The sequence below is a fragment of the Suricata suricatta genome, chromosome 1 (genome assembly GCF_006229205.1).
Source record: "Suricata suricatta isolate VVHF042 chromosome 1, meerkat_22Aug2017_6uvM2_HiC, whole genome shotgun sequence".
NCBI classification, from domain to species: domain Eukaryota; kingdom Metazoa; phylum Chordata; class Mammalia; order Carnivora; family Herpestidae; genus Suricata; species Suricata suricatta.
The window spans coordinates 162,438,765-162,455,881 of record NC_043700.1 but is presented as its reverse complement, the minus strand read 5'-3'; the positions used below and the strand labels follow the sequence as shown (position 1 = coordinate 162,455,881).

Below are 17,117 nucleotides of genomic sequence, written 5' to 3'. Positions count from 1 at the left end.
AAAACATTAAAAATGAAAACATAGCTTAATATGAGAAAGTCTGACAGTTTCATGAGGCATGTAAAGATCCATTCTACAGGTATTCCATAAACATTTAGATGATTTGACATGTATCATTGCCCAGCAGTGATGAGGAAACCAGCTGACAGCAAAGCCTTCCCATTTTGACTATTTGCAAACTCTGTAGGTCTAGGATTTGTATGTGATTCGGCTGTGACATGCCTCTGAATTGCACGTGCTATGAGGCGGATGTGCACAGTAACCAGGCATTCAGCTAAGCAGTCGCATCTCAAACTATTTTTGCTGTTTTCTATTTGTTACTGAATACTATTATCTGACGGGTACACCCAAATTTCTAAGTAAAATTAACTCCCAAATCAGGATCAACATTAGAATCCCTGGGGAGCCTAAATCGACATCTAGTAAGGCCTGTCTGTAGTAAGTTCCTAGGATGGCTCTCAAGCAGCCATGGGACTTACTGTTTTACTGCATCAACAGGGGAGAAATCATATGATGATAATGTATGCATACTTCTTTGCCTATATTCTATGTAAATGTTTTAAGAGACTACGATAAGGGGAAAATTTAGCACTAGGTTAATGGAGTTCACCTTCAGTAGACCTGTTTTAAAAGAATATTAAACTGAGTCCTTCAAGCTGAAATAAAAGGACACCAGACAGTAACTTACACCAGACAGTAACTTAAAGCTGTAAGAATAAAGAACACTAGTAAACACAACCACATAAGTAAATACAAAAGCCAGCATTACTATATTTTCAGTTTGTAATTCCTTTTTTTTTGTAAAAAATTTTTTAATGTCTTTATTTTGAGAGAGAGACAGAGCATGAGCAGGGGAGAAGCAGAAAGAGAGGGAGACACAGAATCTGAAACAGGCTCCAGGCTCTGAGCTGTCAGTACAGAGCCCAACGTGGGGCTTGAACTCATGGACTATGAGATCATGACCTGAGCCAAAGTCGGATGCTTAACCGACTGAACCACCCAGGCGCCCCTGTAATTCCTTTTTTATGTGACTTTATGAATTAAAAAAAATATTTAATGTATGTTTTTTGAGAGAGAGAGCGAGCGAGAGCGAGTGAGCAGGAAGGAACAGAGAGAGAACAAATCCAAAGCAGGCTCCAGGCTCTGAGCTGTCAGCACAGAGCCCAACGCAGGGCTCGAACTCACATCTGTGAGATCATGACTTGAGCTGAAGTCGGACGCTCAACTGACTATGCCATCCAGGTGCCCCAATTTTTTTTAAAGTAGGCTTCACATTCAGCATGGAGCCTAACATGGGGCTTCAACTCACATGACTCTGAGATCAAGATCTGAGCTAAGATCAAGAGTTGGACATTTAACTCACTGAGCCCCCCAGTAGCCCCACCAGACAAAATACACTTTAAAACAAAGACTGTAATAAGACCCAAAAAAGGGTGTTACATGAGAAAGGGGCCTATGTAAATATTTATGTACCCAACATAGAAGGACCTAAATACATAAAGCAAATATTAGCTTTGCTTTTATACCTAAGAGAAATAGAAATACCATAATCCTATTTATATAATTCATAATATATGGGGCCTCTAATACCCCAATTACATTAACGAACAGATCATCCAGACAGAAAAACCAATAACAAGATACCAGTCTTAAATAACATGTTAGACCAGATGGTCTTAACATATTTACAGAACATTCCGTACAAAAGCAACAAATACACGTTTTCCTTAAGTGCACATGGAACATTTTTTAAGATCATATGTTTGACTACAAAGCAAGTATTTTTTTTAATGTTTATTTTTAAGAGAAAGGGAGAGAGAGTGCAAGTGGAGTGGATAAGAGACCCGAAGACAGAGAATTCAAAGCAGGGCTCTCTGCTGACAGCAGTAAGCCTGATGCGGGGCTTAAACTCACCAACTGTGAGATCATGACCTGAGCCAAAGTCAAATGCTCAGCCCCCTGAGCTACCTATGCATCCCAACACAAAGGAAGTCTTAATGAGTTTAAGACTGAAATGACATCAAGCATCTTTTCTGATTCAATGGTTTGAAACTACAAAATTACACTAAGAAAACTGAAAAATTCACAAATATGTACAGGTTCAACACTATGCTACTGAACGACTGAGGAGTCAAGGAAGAAATCAAAAGAGAAATAAAAGCTGTATCTTGAGACCAACAAAATGGAAATATACCAAAATTTCTGGGACACAGTAAAAGCAGTTCCAACAGAGAAGTTGCTAGCTATAAATGCCTACCTCAAGAAACATAAAAAGTCACAAAAACAAACTAATTTTACATCTCAAAGAACCATGGGGAAAAAAAGAAGAAATGAAGCCCCAAATTAGTAGACAGAAATAACAAAAATAGAGCAGAAATAAGTGAAATAGATAAAATAACAATAGAACAAATCTGATGAGACTAAGAGCTCATTCTGTGAAAAGATAAACAAAATCGGGGCACCTGGGTGGCTCAGTCAGTTGAGTGTCTGACTTTGGCTCAGGTCAGGATGTTGCAGTTCATGGGTTCAAGCCCTGCGCTGGGCTCTGTGCTGACAGTCTGATGCCCAGAGCCTGCTTCAGATTCTGTCTCCCTTTCTCTGCCCCTCCCCCACTCACACTCTGTCTCTGAAAAATAATTAAAACATCAAAAAAAAGAAAAGGTAAACAAAACGGACAAATCTTTAGCTAGATTGACTCCCCCCAAAAAAGGACTCAGAATCAGAAATGAAAGGAGATTTATGACTGATACCACAGAAATACAAAGGATAATAAGAAAATGCTATGAAAAAATATATGCTAACAAACTGGACAACCTAGAATGGAAAATTCCTAGAAATATACAACTTCCCAAGACTAAACCATGAAGAAACAAAATCTGAAAGACCAATTACTAGAAAGGAAATTGAATTAGTAGTAACTGAAAACCTTCCAACAAGCAAAAGTTTAGCATAAAGCTTCACTGGTGAATTATACCAAACATTCAAAGAAGAATTAAAACCTTTTCAAATTTGTGCAACAAAGAGAAGAGGAAGAATCTCTTCCAAAATCATTTTATGAGGCCAGTACTATCCTGATACCAAAACCAGACAAGGATGCCACAAGAAACGTTAACTATAGGCCAATATTCCTGATTAGCATAGATGCAAAAATCCTCAAAACAATATTAGCAAACTGAATTAACAATACATTAAAAGGTTCGTACACCATGACTGAGTGGGATTTATTCCAGGGATGCAAGGATGGTTCAACATCCACAAATTAATCAATGTAGTATACCACATTAACAAAATGGAGGATACAAATCATGATCCTCTCTAATTGATGCAGAAAAAGTTCTTAACAAAATTCAACATCCATTTATGATAAAAACTCAAATGGTTATAGAAGGAACATACTACAACATAATAAAGACCACATACAACTTCATACTCAATGGTGAAAAGGTGAAAGATTTTCCTTTTAGTATTAGGAACAAGACAAAGATGTGTGAATCACCACTTTTATTCACAAAGTATTTGGAAGTCCTAGCCAGAACAATTAGATAAGAAAAAGAAAGAAAAGACAACTGGAAAAGAAGTAGTAAAACTGTCATTAGCTGCAGATGAGACGATATTATACATAAAAATCCCTAAAGACTCCATCAAAAAACTATTAGAAGAAACATATTAAAGTTGCAGAATACAAAATCAATACAAAAAAATCTGTTATATTTTTTTCACTAATAATTATTAGAAAGAGAAATTAAGGAAACATTCCCATTTATAATTACATCAAAAAGAGTAACATCCAGGTAATACAGTTAGTCAAGGAGGTGAAAGACTTTTTTTTAAATATGCCAACCAGTGTTTGATTATTTTACACATACTATCTCCTTCAATCAATCCTCACAACAACTTACTATTATAATTTTACAAATATGAACATCAAGGCACAGAGAAATTAAGTGACATGAAGTAAGTTCACACAACTGGTAAAACGGTAGAATATGCAGAAAAATCTATTTGGTGACACAATCCAAGCTCAAATCATTATAATACTGCGTTTCTTTAATATGGCAACTGAAGAATTTCAAAAATATAAAATAATGAATTAACACAATTCTAATTAGAATACACAAAATTCTCCCAACTAAATCCCACACAATGTAAAAGATCAAGAAATTCTCTCACTTTTTTTGGAATAAGGAGGTGGCTACGGATCATTTTCTTTTTTTCTTTTAATTTTTTTTAATGTTTTTATTTATTTTTGAGACAGAGACAGAGTGTGAGTGGGCAGGGGCAGAGAGAGGGAGACACAGAATCTGAAGCAGGCTCCAGGCTCTGAGCTAGCTGTCAGCACAGAGCCTGACACGGGGCTCGAACCCACAAACGTGAGATCTGACCTGAACCGAAGTCGGACACTCAACCGTCTGAGCCACCCAGGCGCCCCTAGGGATCATTTTCAAAGTAAAATAATAGTAATACTGGGTCACCTAGGTGGCTTAGTTGGTTAAGCGTTGGACTTCAGCTCAGGTCATGACTTAGTGGTTTGAGAGTCTGAGCCCTGCGTCAGGCTCTGTGCTGACAGCTCAGAGCCTGGAGCCTGCTTCAGATCCTGTATCTCCCTTTCTTTCTATGCCACTCCCACACTTGTGCTCTTTCTACATCAAACATGAATAAACATTTAAAAAAATAATAAAAAAATAGTAATGCCAAGGAACTAAAATTTCTAATGTTAACTTTAAATATATTATGACTAAAATATGGCAAATGAAAAGCTTAAATTGTCTTTTGTAATTAAATCTTTCTGATTTAATTAATTCTTAGGAGTCCATAAAGAGGTAACACTTCTGTTAATCAAGACTGACTGATTCACAAAGTAGTATAATAGTTATTGATAGACTGAATTTAATTCTATGTATTTTAAAGTACGACTATATATCATTTTGGTAAAGAAGAGAACTATTGATAAAGGGAATAAAAAAGTAGTTTTGATAGATTATGCAACCCCTCAATTTCTCATGCTATAGAGCTACCTTTTTTTTTTTTAATGAGTATTGTCTTTAAATTTTTGAAAATGTTTTTATTTATTTTTGAGACAGACAGAGCATGAGCGGGGGAGGGGCAGAGAGAGAGAGGGAGACACAGAATCGGAAGCAGGCTCCAGGCTCTGAGCTGTCAGCACAGAGCCCGATGCGGGGCTCAAACCCACGAACGTGAGATCATGACCTGAGCCAAAGTCGGACGCTTAGTCGAATGAGCCACCCAGACGCCCATAGAGCTATCTTTTCTTGACCACAGTGATGCTTCTGACCCATACTGAAAACCAGAAAACACTAATGAAAGATACTGAAGAATACACAAATAAATGGAAAGATATTCTGTGTTCATGGACTGAAAGAATATTGTTAAAATATCTAAACTAGGTGTGCCTGAGTGGTTCAGTCAGTTAAGCTTAGGCTTAGGTCACGATCTCACAGTTCGTGAGTTCGAGCCCCACGTTGGGCTCTGTGCTGACAGCTCGGAGCCTGGAGCCTGCTTCAGATTCTGTGTCTCCTTCTCTCTCTGTTTCGCTCCCACTCATACTCTGTCTCCGTCTCTCTCTCAAAATTAAAAACATTAAAAAAATTTTTTTAGATGTCCAAACTATTCAAAGCAACCTACCGATTCAGTACAATCCTTGTCAATATTCCAATGGCATTTTCCCACAGAATTAAAAGAAATTATTCTAAAATTTTTATGAAACCATAAAAGACCCTGAATAGCCAAAGCAAATAGTGACACAGTAAGTTAATAATTTCCACAAAGTTAAATAACCACAGTTTGAAAAATATATTATTTAACACTTCAAATTACATGGTAACTTAAAATAATTGCTTAAAGGTATTAAAAATGTGGCATACTAACAGAACAACAAAAAGTGCCAGTGATTTCACTTCTAACTCCCAATTACTTCTTGTACATCCATATTCTCTTCCCATATCATAGCTTCTTCTCTTAAGTCTAATCTGTCTTCCACATGACTGCTTTGCAACTGAAATATGGCTAAAATGTCCTCTATTACAGACCTCATGTTGTAGGCAAACACATACATCAGATTTTAACTTTATGGAAGTATTTTCTGGGAAACTCCAAACTAAAAGATTTTAAAGAAAAAAATTATAAATATAGATGTAAACATTTAATAAAAATTAGAATTGTAAGACATTTTAGGAAGTATCTATTTTATCTCCTTCATTTTATGAATAAGGCAATTGAAGGCCAGAGAAGTAAAGTTTTTAGTCACATCATTGTGACTAGACCAGAAGTCCCCTAAAATCTCATTATGTGGTGTCTTAAAATATAGACCCACTAAAAACCCTAAAAAAAAGTTTATATTTTTCAAGCATTTCAAACAGGAAGACAATATTACTGGAATGATGTATTGGGAGCAAGAACAATGAAATGACAAGCCTTCAAAATGTAAGGAGTTCATAGTCCAATGCTTAACAGTAATGTTGGATAGGATAACATCTCTTGCAATTAAGATACTGACACAATTTCAGTGACAAAAGCTATAGGAGGCAGAGATAAATGTCGATTACAACCTTAAATAATATTAGGAATACAGTTTAATGTCATACATACAAAAATCATAATACTTTTATTATTATATTTTTAAATGTTTCTTTATTTTGAGAGAGAGAGAGAGAAAGGGAGACACAAGGGGAAGGGCAGAGAGACAGAATCCCAAGTAGGCTCCTCAATGTCAGCATGGAACCCAATGTGGGGTTTGACTCACAAACTGTGAGATCATGACCTGAGCAAAAATCAAGAGTCAGAATCTCACCCAAATGAGCCACCCAGGCATCCCTCAAAAAAAAAAATCATATTTTATTAAAAAAAGGCTTTTTAAAATGTTTATTTATCTTTGAGAGAGAGAGAAACAGTGTGAGTAGGGGAGAGGCAGAGAGAGAGAGGGAGACACAGAACCCAAAGCAGGTTCCAGGCTCTGAGCTGTCAGCCAGAGCCCAACATAGGGCTTAATTATTATTATTATTTTTTTAACATAGGGCTTAATTAAACTCATGAACTGTGAGATAATGACCTGAGCTAAAGTAGGACACTTAGCCAACTGAGCCACCCAGACACCTCAACAGCATAACACTTTATTAAATTTTTTTTAATGTTTACTTATTTTTGAGAGAGAGAGAGACAGCACTAGCAGGGGAGCAGCAGAAAGAGAAGGAGACACAGAATCCAAAGCAGGCTTCAGGCTCTGAGCTATCAGTATGGAGACCAATGTGGGGCTCAACCCCATGAACTAGGAGAACAATGAAATGACAAACCTTCAAAATATAAGGAGCCAAAGTCGGATGCCCAATGGACTGAGCCACCCAGGTGCCCCAAAATCATAATACTTAAACATTTTTTATGTCTTTATTTTATTTTTGAGAAAGAGGGACAGAGAGTGAGCGAGGGAGGGGCAGAGAGAGAGGAAGACACAGAATCCAAAGACAGGCTCCAGGCTGTGAGCTGTCAGCACAGAGCCTGACGCGGGGTTTAAACCCATGAACCGTGAGATCATGACCTGAGCTGAAGTCAGACGCTTAACTGACTGAGCCACGCAGGCGCCCCCATAATACTTTTAAGTACAAGTTGAAGGTACCAATTTAAGTGCAAAGCAAAATCGTAACAGGGGAGAAAGTAAATATTGCTTTAAAGTTTTCTGGCGGTCATTTGCTGAATATCTTAGGCCAGCTTCTCACTCTTTCATCCTGCATCATATACAAAGTTCTATTTTATATAAATAATACTTCAACAAGTGTCTTAATTGTTTACTTGCCTGTCTTTCCACTAGCTGCAAATCACTCTGTAACTGGTGTAATAAACTTAATTTTGTATTACCATAATCCAGCCACAGAATATTTCAGGTGTGCATGCACATTTTTATGGCATTATCTTTTGAGTTTGAACGTATAGTTTTGAGGAAAGAAATTTTCACTTCATTACTTTCTAAATTATCAAACCGAGGTAACTGAAACCCATATTAATACAAACAGTAAAAACAATATAATATAAAAACTAAAATAACCAAACCAACCTATTTTATTAAAAAAAAATCTTTTTAATGTTTATTTTTGAGAGAGAGCAAGTGGGGGAGGAGCAGAAGGAGACACAGAATCCAATGTAGGCTCCAGGCTTTGAGCTATTAGCACAGAGTCTGATATGGGGCTGGACCTCAACAAACAGTGAGATCATGACCTGAACTGAAGTTGGGGGCTTAACCGACTGAGCCACCTAGTGCCCCCAAACCAGCCTATTTTATAGACACAGCTGACAGCAAATAGGAAACAAACAAAAGGACCAAAAAGAGCTTGTTAGATGGGAAAAAAAACAACATGACTTACTCTTTAATATCACGAAGCTGGTCAACATCTTGTGATCTTGTAAAATCTGGATCATGGGCTAGCAGGTGAATCATGTATGGAACTACATATTCAGGCAACAGTGATAATAATTTCTCTAAAGTGAAAACATTATCATCAACAACAGCAATACAGCTTTTATAAAATCCCTCTCTAGTTTACATTCTAGCCACTTCCATCTTTTTCCTCAGTTATTTTAAAATTAGAGGCAACATGTTACCTAGAGGATACTGACACACTTTCATTTCAATGTTGAAAGCTATTAAAGCCAAAAGGGTAATCTGAGATTATACAGTGAGTCCTTGGTAAAGCCAGGAAAATAATTCTTTACTCTCTGACATCTGAGCAATGTGTTTAAACCAAGCCACACTGTTGATCCCATAAGAAAAATGCAATTCCCCTAAACAGTTTTATACATTATAAATAGGACCTGGAAACCAGGATTTAATATGTCAAGTACATCGCAACTATAGTGACAGCATCCTATAAAAATCATAGTGGTATTATTAACTACAATAGAAATACAGGAAATAACCCCCCTACCCCTCCAAATTGGTACATTGACAAGGTATTTTTGCACACCGAGAGCTTTCAAAGTTACTTACCAGTAGCCATGGGATTCTGTTTAATGTACTCCCTGCGTATACTGATATTTTTTAGTAAACACTGTCGTGCATGTGCTCTTCTCTCCTTCACAGGATCTTTGGCACACAAGGCAAAGATCGCCATGTACTCCAATGGGAGTAGTAACTTCACAAGTGCCTTATGCAACTTCTGAGCAAATATCTGCCTTACTTGGTAGCACTCATCCTATAGCGGCACAAAACCAAAAATACTTAAATAAAAATATTAATACCTTTAAAACTATAAAATAATCTAGTTTTGTTATGAAAAAAACTGGCAAACATTTACCAAAAGGGCAGTTTATTCTGAATGCCTTCATTAAAAAAAATGATAATTATATCTGGGGAAATAAATAACAATATTCAGAAGATACTTAGAAATGTTATAATAGCAATTCCGTTTGTGCACACACTAAATGGATCTGTATCCATGTAAGGTAAATGTATTTAACTTTGAAGGGCAAGTAACTGACAAAAATAAGCTGATTACTTACATTAATAACAAGTGCACAGAGCTGAAACTGTTCTGGGGTTATAATTTCATGGTAACAAGGTTCCTGAGCAAGCTTCATTATGGCACTACCAGCAGCTAATCGCAAGCGAGACATATCAGATTTACTATAAACAAACAAAAAAGAAATAAACATTTCCTATAACCATTATCATTCATAACAATGCTTTGGTCCCTTTTTGAGTGTAAAGATCTTTAGCATAACTTATGCTTAAATGGCACAATGTATAAATAATGGGAAAGGTACTTTTAGTCCTTGAACTCGACACAGGGAAAAGGCTCAAATCAGTGACTAGTGATAACTTTATCTGCCTTCACTTTTAGTTACGCTCTAGCTTAGATCCTCTACCGTTCACAGACAAGCAGCCCTCCTTATGATCACAACTACACTAAGTGTAATGCCGGGAAGAACCTGTTACATCAGGAACAGTATTCCTCATTTTAAGAGGAATACACTTTCACTGTAGAAAACTGATTAAACCACCCATCATATTAAATCTATTTTCCAGTTTTTAAATGAATGTACATATATATACACACATGTAACAGAAATCAAGCTTAAGCCTACACATCTGATGAAATGGAAGGCCAGCCATTAGGAGGTGATTTATACCATGGAAGGGGAGGAAGCAGATAAGGGAAAGGATATGAACTGAGTGTCTATTTGGGGTACTAGTCTCTGGGGCAGACTTCCTTTTGTAGCAAAAAAACCCAAGAGGTCGAGCACTCCCATCCTGCCCAGTAGTGTTTTATTTCCTACATGGTAAAATATGACAAAGGATGAGCTGAAAGGATAGTCTTATTTCAACTTCTATGTGAAATATTGCATGGTTATGATATTTTAAAGACTTTAGGAAATGTGGAAAGCTGGCTGAGTCCATTATTAGCATACAAGAAAACATCACACTTTTGGACAAGAGGACTGTCAAAGTGAACAGTGGTATTTTTATTTTTAAGAGAGAAAGAGAGTGAGAGCTGCGGAGAGGGCAGAGTAAGGGAGAGCAAGAATCTCAAGCAGGCTCCATACTTGGCACGGAGACTGATGCGGGGTTTGATTCCATGACCCTGGAATCATGACCTGAGCCAAAGCCAAGAGTTGGACACTCAACCGACTGAGGCACCCAGGTGTCCCAAACATTTTTTGAGAGAACTTCAAATGGCTTCTGACTCAAATGACTCAGGAATTACAAAATAAACAAACTGCTACCATCTGGGTGCTTAACTCTGTGTTAGGCAGTGAGTGAACACTTCACAGGCTTTATTTCATTTAGTTTTTACTCTATAAGATGAGAACACCAAGGTTTAGAAAAGTTATTGACACAAGTTCACACAGTAATGGAGTATAGAGTTGTTTAAGTTTCTGATTCTGGAGCCCAAGCTAAACCATGGGATATATAGTACCTAATTAAGATCTGCCTAATATTTCATTACATCTGTGTTCCACAGTTAACCATTCCCCTATTCTCTGTGATGACAAAAAAAAATGAAAAGAATATGTTCATATATACTATTTTTGTATGATCCTATTATTTCATGAGTAAAAATAAACAGTCAAAGGGTAATATTTATAGGTATCTATACACAAAATGTCACAATGTCCTGCCAAGACTGTCCCAATTTATATTCAGAGGAGTAATGAGGAAACCCATTTCCCTGATCCCATGAAGCAGTGATTGCTTTAAAAATTGTTTTTATTTGAGAGGCAAGACGTATCACTGTGTTCAAACTGCATTTATTATTTAGTGATGCTAAACATTTATATATTTTTTTTAAAGTTTTGTTCTCTTTGAATGTGGGTAAAAGGAAAGGATGGGGAAATGGAAGAGAGAAATGTCCATTTTCCTAGTGAGTATAAATGATTTTTTTAAATGTTTTATTTATTTTTGAGGTGGGGGGAAGGGCAAAGAGAGGGACCAGAATCCAAAGTAGATGCCACATTGTCAGTGCAGAGCCTGATGTGGGGCTCAAACTCACAAACTGTGAGATTATGACCTGAGTTGAAATTAAGAGTCGAATGTTTAACCAACTGAGCCACCCAGGCGCCCCAATGTTAAACATTTTTAAAAAGGTAAAGTGATAATTTATAGTCTTCATTTCTATTGGGGACTCTCCTATTTATCACTAATTTATAAAGAGGTCATTATTAGGCCTTTGCCATACACTATTTCCCCCAATTTAAAACTTCTCATTATCCCTAACTCAGCTCTAATCTTCTAATGTGTTCCTATACAGCTACCCTTGGCTTATTCTATGATAAAGATAATTTTTCATGGTTTTCTTCAGTTAATCAAAGCATTCAGCATCTCTACTGTAATAGCTCATTTCCTATCTCCTCCACTAGAATGCATATTCCTTAGGAGAGATTTTATGCTTTTAAAACAAACAGGGTAGTACCTAGAATGACAGCACACAATAAATACTCAATGCATACATGAATAATTAAATCTGTCCTATAATAATACATTTTAAAGTAGGAACACGCCACATGTGGAGCTCTGTTGTTTTATTTGTCAGTACTCCTGGACTGTAGTTAAATCGAGAATTTGAAACAAGGATCATGATAATTTTGGCTTTTATTTTCATCTTAAAAGAAACATGGGGCACATGGTTGGCTCAGTAAGCTCAGGTCATGATCTCATAACTGTGGGATGGAGCGCTGCATCTGCCTCTGTGCTGGGCATGGAGCCTACATGAGGTTCTCTCTCTCTCTCTCTCTCTCTCTCTCTCTCTCTCTCTCTCTCTCTTTCCCTCACTCCTCTTCCCACTGGCTCTCCCAAATCAAAACAAAACAAAACAAAACAAGGCGATTTTACAAAGGTGTGAAAATGTGTAGAAATGGAAACAATGTGCATGTGGTTGTTGACTTGTTCTGTTTTGTTTTGTTCTGTTTTATTTTGCATTTGCAGAACCTTGTACAATCTTCTGCAAACCACCAGGGTGGCTGGGGCTTTTCGTCCTTTGAACCTCCAGTGAAACTTGTACTCCTTTCACGGTACTGTCACTCCACTTGTTCTGTCACTATTCTACAGGGTAAAAGGTAGAAACTGAATCATTTGGTTTTGCAATGCTTTTCATGTGTTTTGCAAAGAGCAGTATTTCAACAGGTATTTGCTTAAGTGAACCAAATGTTGAAGCCAACTGTAATACATAGTGATTATGACTAAAAGTTTCCTGGAAAGAGTTTGGTCTTTAGAAGTTAAAAGAAACATTTCATTATGACTGAGATATAAACCCCAAGCGAGTACATTAGCTCTGATCCCAAAGTACACTGTAGGGTTACAACATTCAATATTAATTAGGCAAATAATTCCTATGTAAGTCTACTAACATTTTGAGCTGTAAAAATTGGGAAAGGAAGAAAAATCTCACCTGATTCTCTTTTGTTCTGTCAGGTCACCCTCACTAACCAACATCGCTGATAATAATCGAAGAGTTGAATTGGCAGATTTAGACTGGTTGTTTTTCATACCCAACAGCCACCTTACCAGAAGTTTAATTGCCTGTACCTATAAAATATTAACATGCTAAAAAAAGAAAGGAACTTAAAATTCCAATTAAAGGGAAGATTAATTTATGTTAATTAGATTAATGAGGCTGCTTAACTGCTGGTAAATATGTTTTATTAAATAAGGCTGTAGGATAATAACAATAGCATTAAGAATATTTATCCTGTTGAATCTATAAAAAGCACTTTTCCCAGAGCTCTAAATGTCTTAACCTATTTGATGTCTCAAACAATTTTACAAGGAAGGTGTTTTCATTTCCCAAAGATAAGGCAACTGAGTCACATTACTCTGACAGGTAACTTGTCCAAATTCTAGTTCTTGAACCCAGGCGTTTCACACTTACCCAAAAACTTCAAATTATTTGAAAATACATTTTTAAAAAAATAACTATTTAAAGCTATACCTAGTACAGTGATTAAGATGAACTATTTAGATAGACTTTAATATTTTTTGTAGTACTGAAAAAACTATTTAAGAAATCAAGAAGCCTGATTGTGTCTGACTATCCTCATAAATAAAACTAGGAGATTCCCTAAATTATTTGTGGTCATAATTACTTGGAGGTTTACATTCAAAAGATTGCTACCAATACACATGGAAAAATCAGCTAAAGGATCTAGGTGTTATTTACGGTATTTATTGACAACCTGGAAAAAGGAACTGATGGAACATGACTATGAAGCTAAAAAGGTGAAACAGATTTTAAGAAGATAATGAAGACTTGTTTTCAATCCCAATATTACCACTTTAAAAATGAACTTTACTGAGGTACATTTTGCGACTATTAAAAGTTGGCAATTTGATGACAGCTATCCACTTTTGCCAAGTTAATATTCGTAGTTTTGTAGAGAGTGGTAGTAAAGCTAGACCTGAGATGCTTCTGAGCATCAACAACCTACAAGCAATTTCTGTGTAAAACCACCTCACTGTAGTTACTTCAGCAGTTCAATGGAAAATGCTCACATAGATAAATGTAAATAACTCCAGGAGGACTATAATTTCTTCAAGAAACACAACTTTTGATTAACAAATAAAATGCCTCATTTAAAAACTCATTAAATGTCAGGTTAAAGGGTTATCTATGAATGTTCATTATTTCAACATAAAAGTTATCAAGGCCTACACACATTTACCTTTGCTAGTACTTCAGGGGAAACCTCTTCATCTGGAGACCATAATTTTCCATTCTTCTCACCTGTTGACTATAGAAAATTGAATATATTTAATTCTCAGAAAGAATTTTAAGTTTCCTTCATTAAGTTTTTCATGCTGAACAATGCAGTTCTCTAGGAATCCTACAGGAAAGACACCAGGGCTTGAAAAAGAACAGAGTTGAAGGACTTGAGCTTCCTGATTTCAAAACTTACTACAAATCATATACCCAATGCACCAAATAGAGAACACAGAAAACCCTCAAATATATGGTCAACTGATTTTTAACAAGGGTGCTAAGATCAATTACCTCAATAAATGGTGCTAGAAAAACTAGATAACCACAAGCAAAAATAATGAAGATGGACTCTTACCTTATATAAAAAATTAACTCAAAATGGATCAAAGATCTTAATTTAAGAGCTAAAACTATAAAACTCTTAGAAGAAGATATAGGAGGAAATCGTCATGATGTTTGATTTGGCAAATATCTGATGGGTTTAACAAAAAATTCTTAGAACTCAGCAATGATAAACAACCCAATTAAGTGTTCAAATGACTTTAAATATTCAAGATACAAAAATGGCTGAAAGTACACACACACACACACACACACACACACACACACACACACACACACAAAACCTCTCTAATTGTTAGAGGGTTTTCACATTGGTTGCCAGCCACATCTATCAAATCATTAGTGAAACACAATGCAAAACCATGAAATACTACTTTACATCCACTAGAAAGACCATTAACAAAAACACAGAAAAGAGTAAGTGTTGGTAGAGATGTGAAGAAATTGGAAGCCTCGTGAATTGATGGCGGGAATGCAAAATGGTATAGACGCTGTGGAAAACATTTTGGCAGTCCCTCAAAAAGTACAACATAAAATGACCATGTGTCCCAGCAATTCCATTCCTAGGCCTATATCCAAAAAGATTTCAAAACAGAGATGCAAATGTTCATATCATCATTATTCACAAAAGTCAAAAGGTAGGAAAAAACCCAACTGTCCATCAACAAATAAAATGTGTAGGCTACACATACAATATTATTCTGTCATGAAATGAATGAATTTCTGATACGTAACACAAACGAACCTTGAAATCATTATGCTAGTGCAATATGCCTGGCACAAAACGACAAATATAAAATTATATGATGAGAGGTATCTAGAACAAGCAAATTCAGAGTCAGAAGAAAGTACAATAGAGTTTACCAGAGTCTGTGGGGGTTACTGTTTAATGAATGCATGATTTAATCTCAGAGTTTTTGTCTGAGATTAAAAAGTTCTGGAAATAGTGGTGACAGTTACACAACAATGTGGGTACATATTTTAGGTGGTGGCTTGGGTCATTTTGGAGAGTTACTTGGCTTTCCTGGGTATTTCCCATGTATATAAGAGGCATGCATGGTATTAAACTTTTTTTTTTTAAGTGTTTGAGAGAGAGAGCTAGCACACAAGAGCAAGGGAGGAGCAGAGAGAGAGGAAAAGAAAGAATCTCAAGTAGGCTCTGTATTAATAGCACAGAGCCTGACATGGAACTTGAACTCATGAGCCAAAACCAAGGGCTGGACGCTTAACCGACTGAGCAGCCCAAGTGCCCCTAAACATGTTTGTTTTTTTAAAAAACAAAACAGAAATACCCACCCAACAACAAAAACAAGAATGCTGGTGTATATGACATAAGTGGATTGTATAATTAAAAATGGCAAAATTGCCAAAGTTTAAATCATGCATATTTTACCACACAATCAACAAAAAGGGCCACTTTAAGCTACAATCAACAATCAAGTCATTTAAGAGGTGTCTTAAATTTCACACTAGTTGCCAGCCACATCTATCAATAGTGCAAAAAACAGCCTGAATGTGTTAAGTGGGAAATGATACTTTGGCTATGTTCTTCTATCCTTGTCTATTACACTTAAATGGGGGAAGGGAAAGAGGAAGGAATGCACTAAAATGTTTTTCTTTTAAACTCTGGATATCAAAGGCTCCAAGACTATTAGATCATGTAGAAAGAATGAGTAAATTGGATAAAATAGCACTCCCCTGAAAGTCATCAACAATGATCCAGCAGGTAAAATAGGTTTGTCTTCATTCAACACCTTTTAAAATTAGATTCAATTGGTAAAGTGAATTCTTAATCAGGTATGTGTTTTCAGGAATCACTTGGGGAGCCTTTTCAAGCAATACATTCCTGGGTTCCAGCCTGAAGCTAATATATTAGCATGTGTGCACACACACGTGTGAGCACCTGCCCACCTACACACTTCAGTAACTGGAACAGAATATGAGTCTGGTGCCAAAAGTGCAATGTAATTATATTCTGAAATGCTAGTTAATTCAAAATTCTAAATACAATTATACCGATATTTTTAACAACATTTGATAAAATAAAATTCTAGAACTCCGGTAAATTGTCCTTTAAATGTTAGGGTAATAGCATTTGATTTATATTTTTTACTTAGTGATTCATTCATCTCATGTTATTTTTTCTTTCTTTAAATGTTAGGTTCCAGTAATACCTATACTGAAGTCAGAATGTCATTCTGAATTTTAAGTAAATAAATAAGGAAGGAAACACAATAATTTAAAGGAAAAGAAAATTAAACAGAGAAACAGAAATGTTCCTGTGATGAACTTTATAAATAGTTTTATTCTCATTATCCTAAATTTAATTAAATTAGAAACTTACCCTGTCGTTCATTAGCAGATCTTTCACAATAAAATTTGCTACTACAGATTTCATTGGGGAAGCAAATTGATCTGGTGCTAACATAGAAATGTGGCCCAATGAAACTAATGGAGTTATAAGTTGTTCTGGTACATCAGCATTCAGACTCCTACTGAGTGGCTATAAAAATAAAACAGTCAAAATTACCAGTTTTGTTTTATAAATATCTAGACATTCTATGGAAACAGTAAATG

The 17,117-nt window shown here is 36.0% G+C and overlaps 1 protein-coding gene across 3 annotated transcripts in view; it reads right to left on the bottom strand.

The window, feature by feature from the left end:
• Nucleotides 1-17,117, bottom strand: part of PDS5A (PDS5 cohesin associated factor A) — a 133,318-nt gene that overhangs the window by 18,768 nt on the left and 97,433 nt on the right. For 2 of the 3 annotated variants that reach the window (XM_029947030.1, XM_029947037.1), the window contains exons 21-26: nt 16,885-17,043; nt 14,161-14,229; nt 12,891-13,027; nt 9,505-9,628; nt 8,993-9,197; nt 8,370-8,484 (exon numbers count right to left, since the gene is read on the bottom strand). In XM_029947030.1, coding sequence (XP_029802890.1) covers nt 8,370-8,484; nt 8,993-9,197; nt 9,505-9,628; nt 12,891-13,027; nt 14,161-14,229; nt 16,885-17,043 — 809 coding nt within the window. Of the gene's footprint in view, nt 1-8,369; nt 8,485-8,992; nt 9,198-9,504; nt 9,629-12,890; nt 13,028-14,160; nt 14,230-16,884; nt 17,044-17,117 lie in introns of those variants that run through there. The other variant, XM_029947045.1, reaches the window with a different exon arrangement.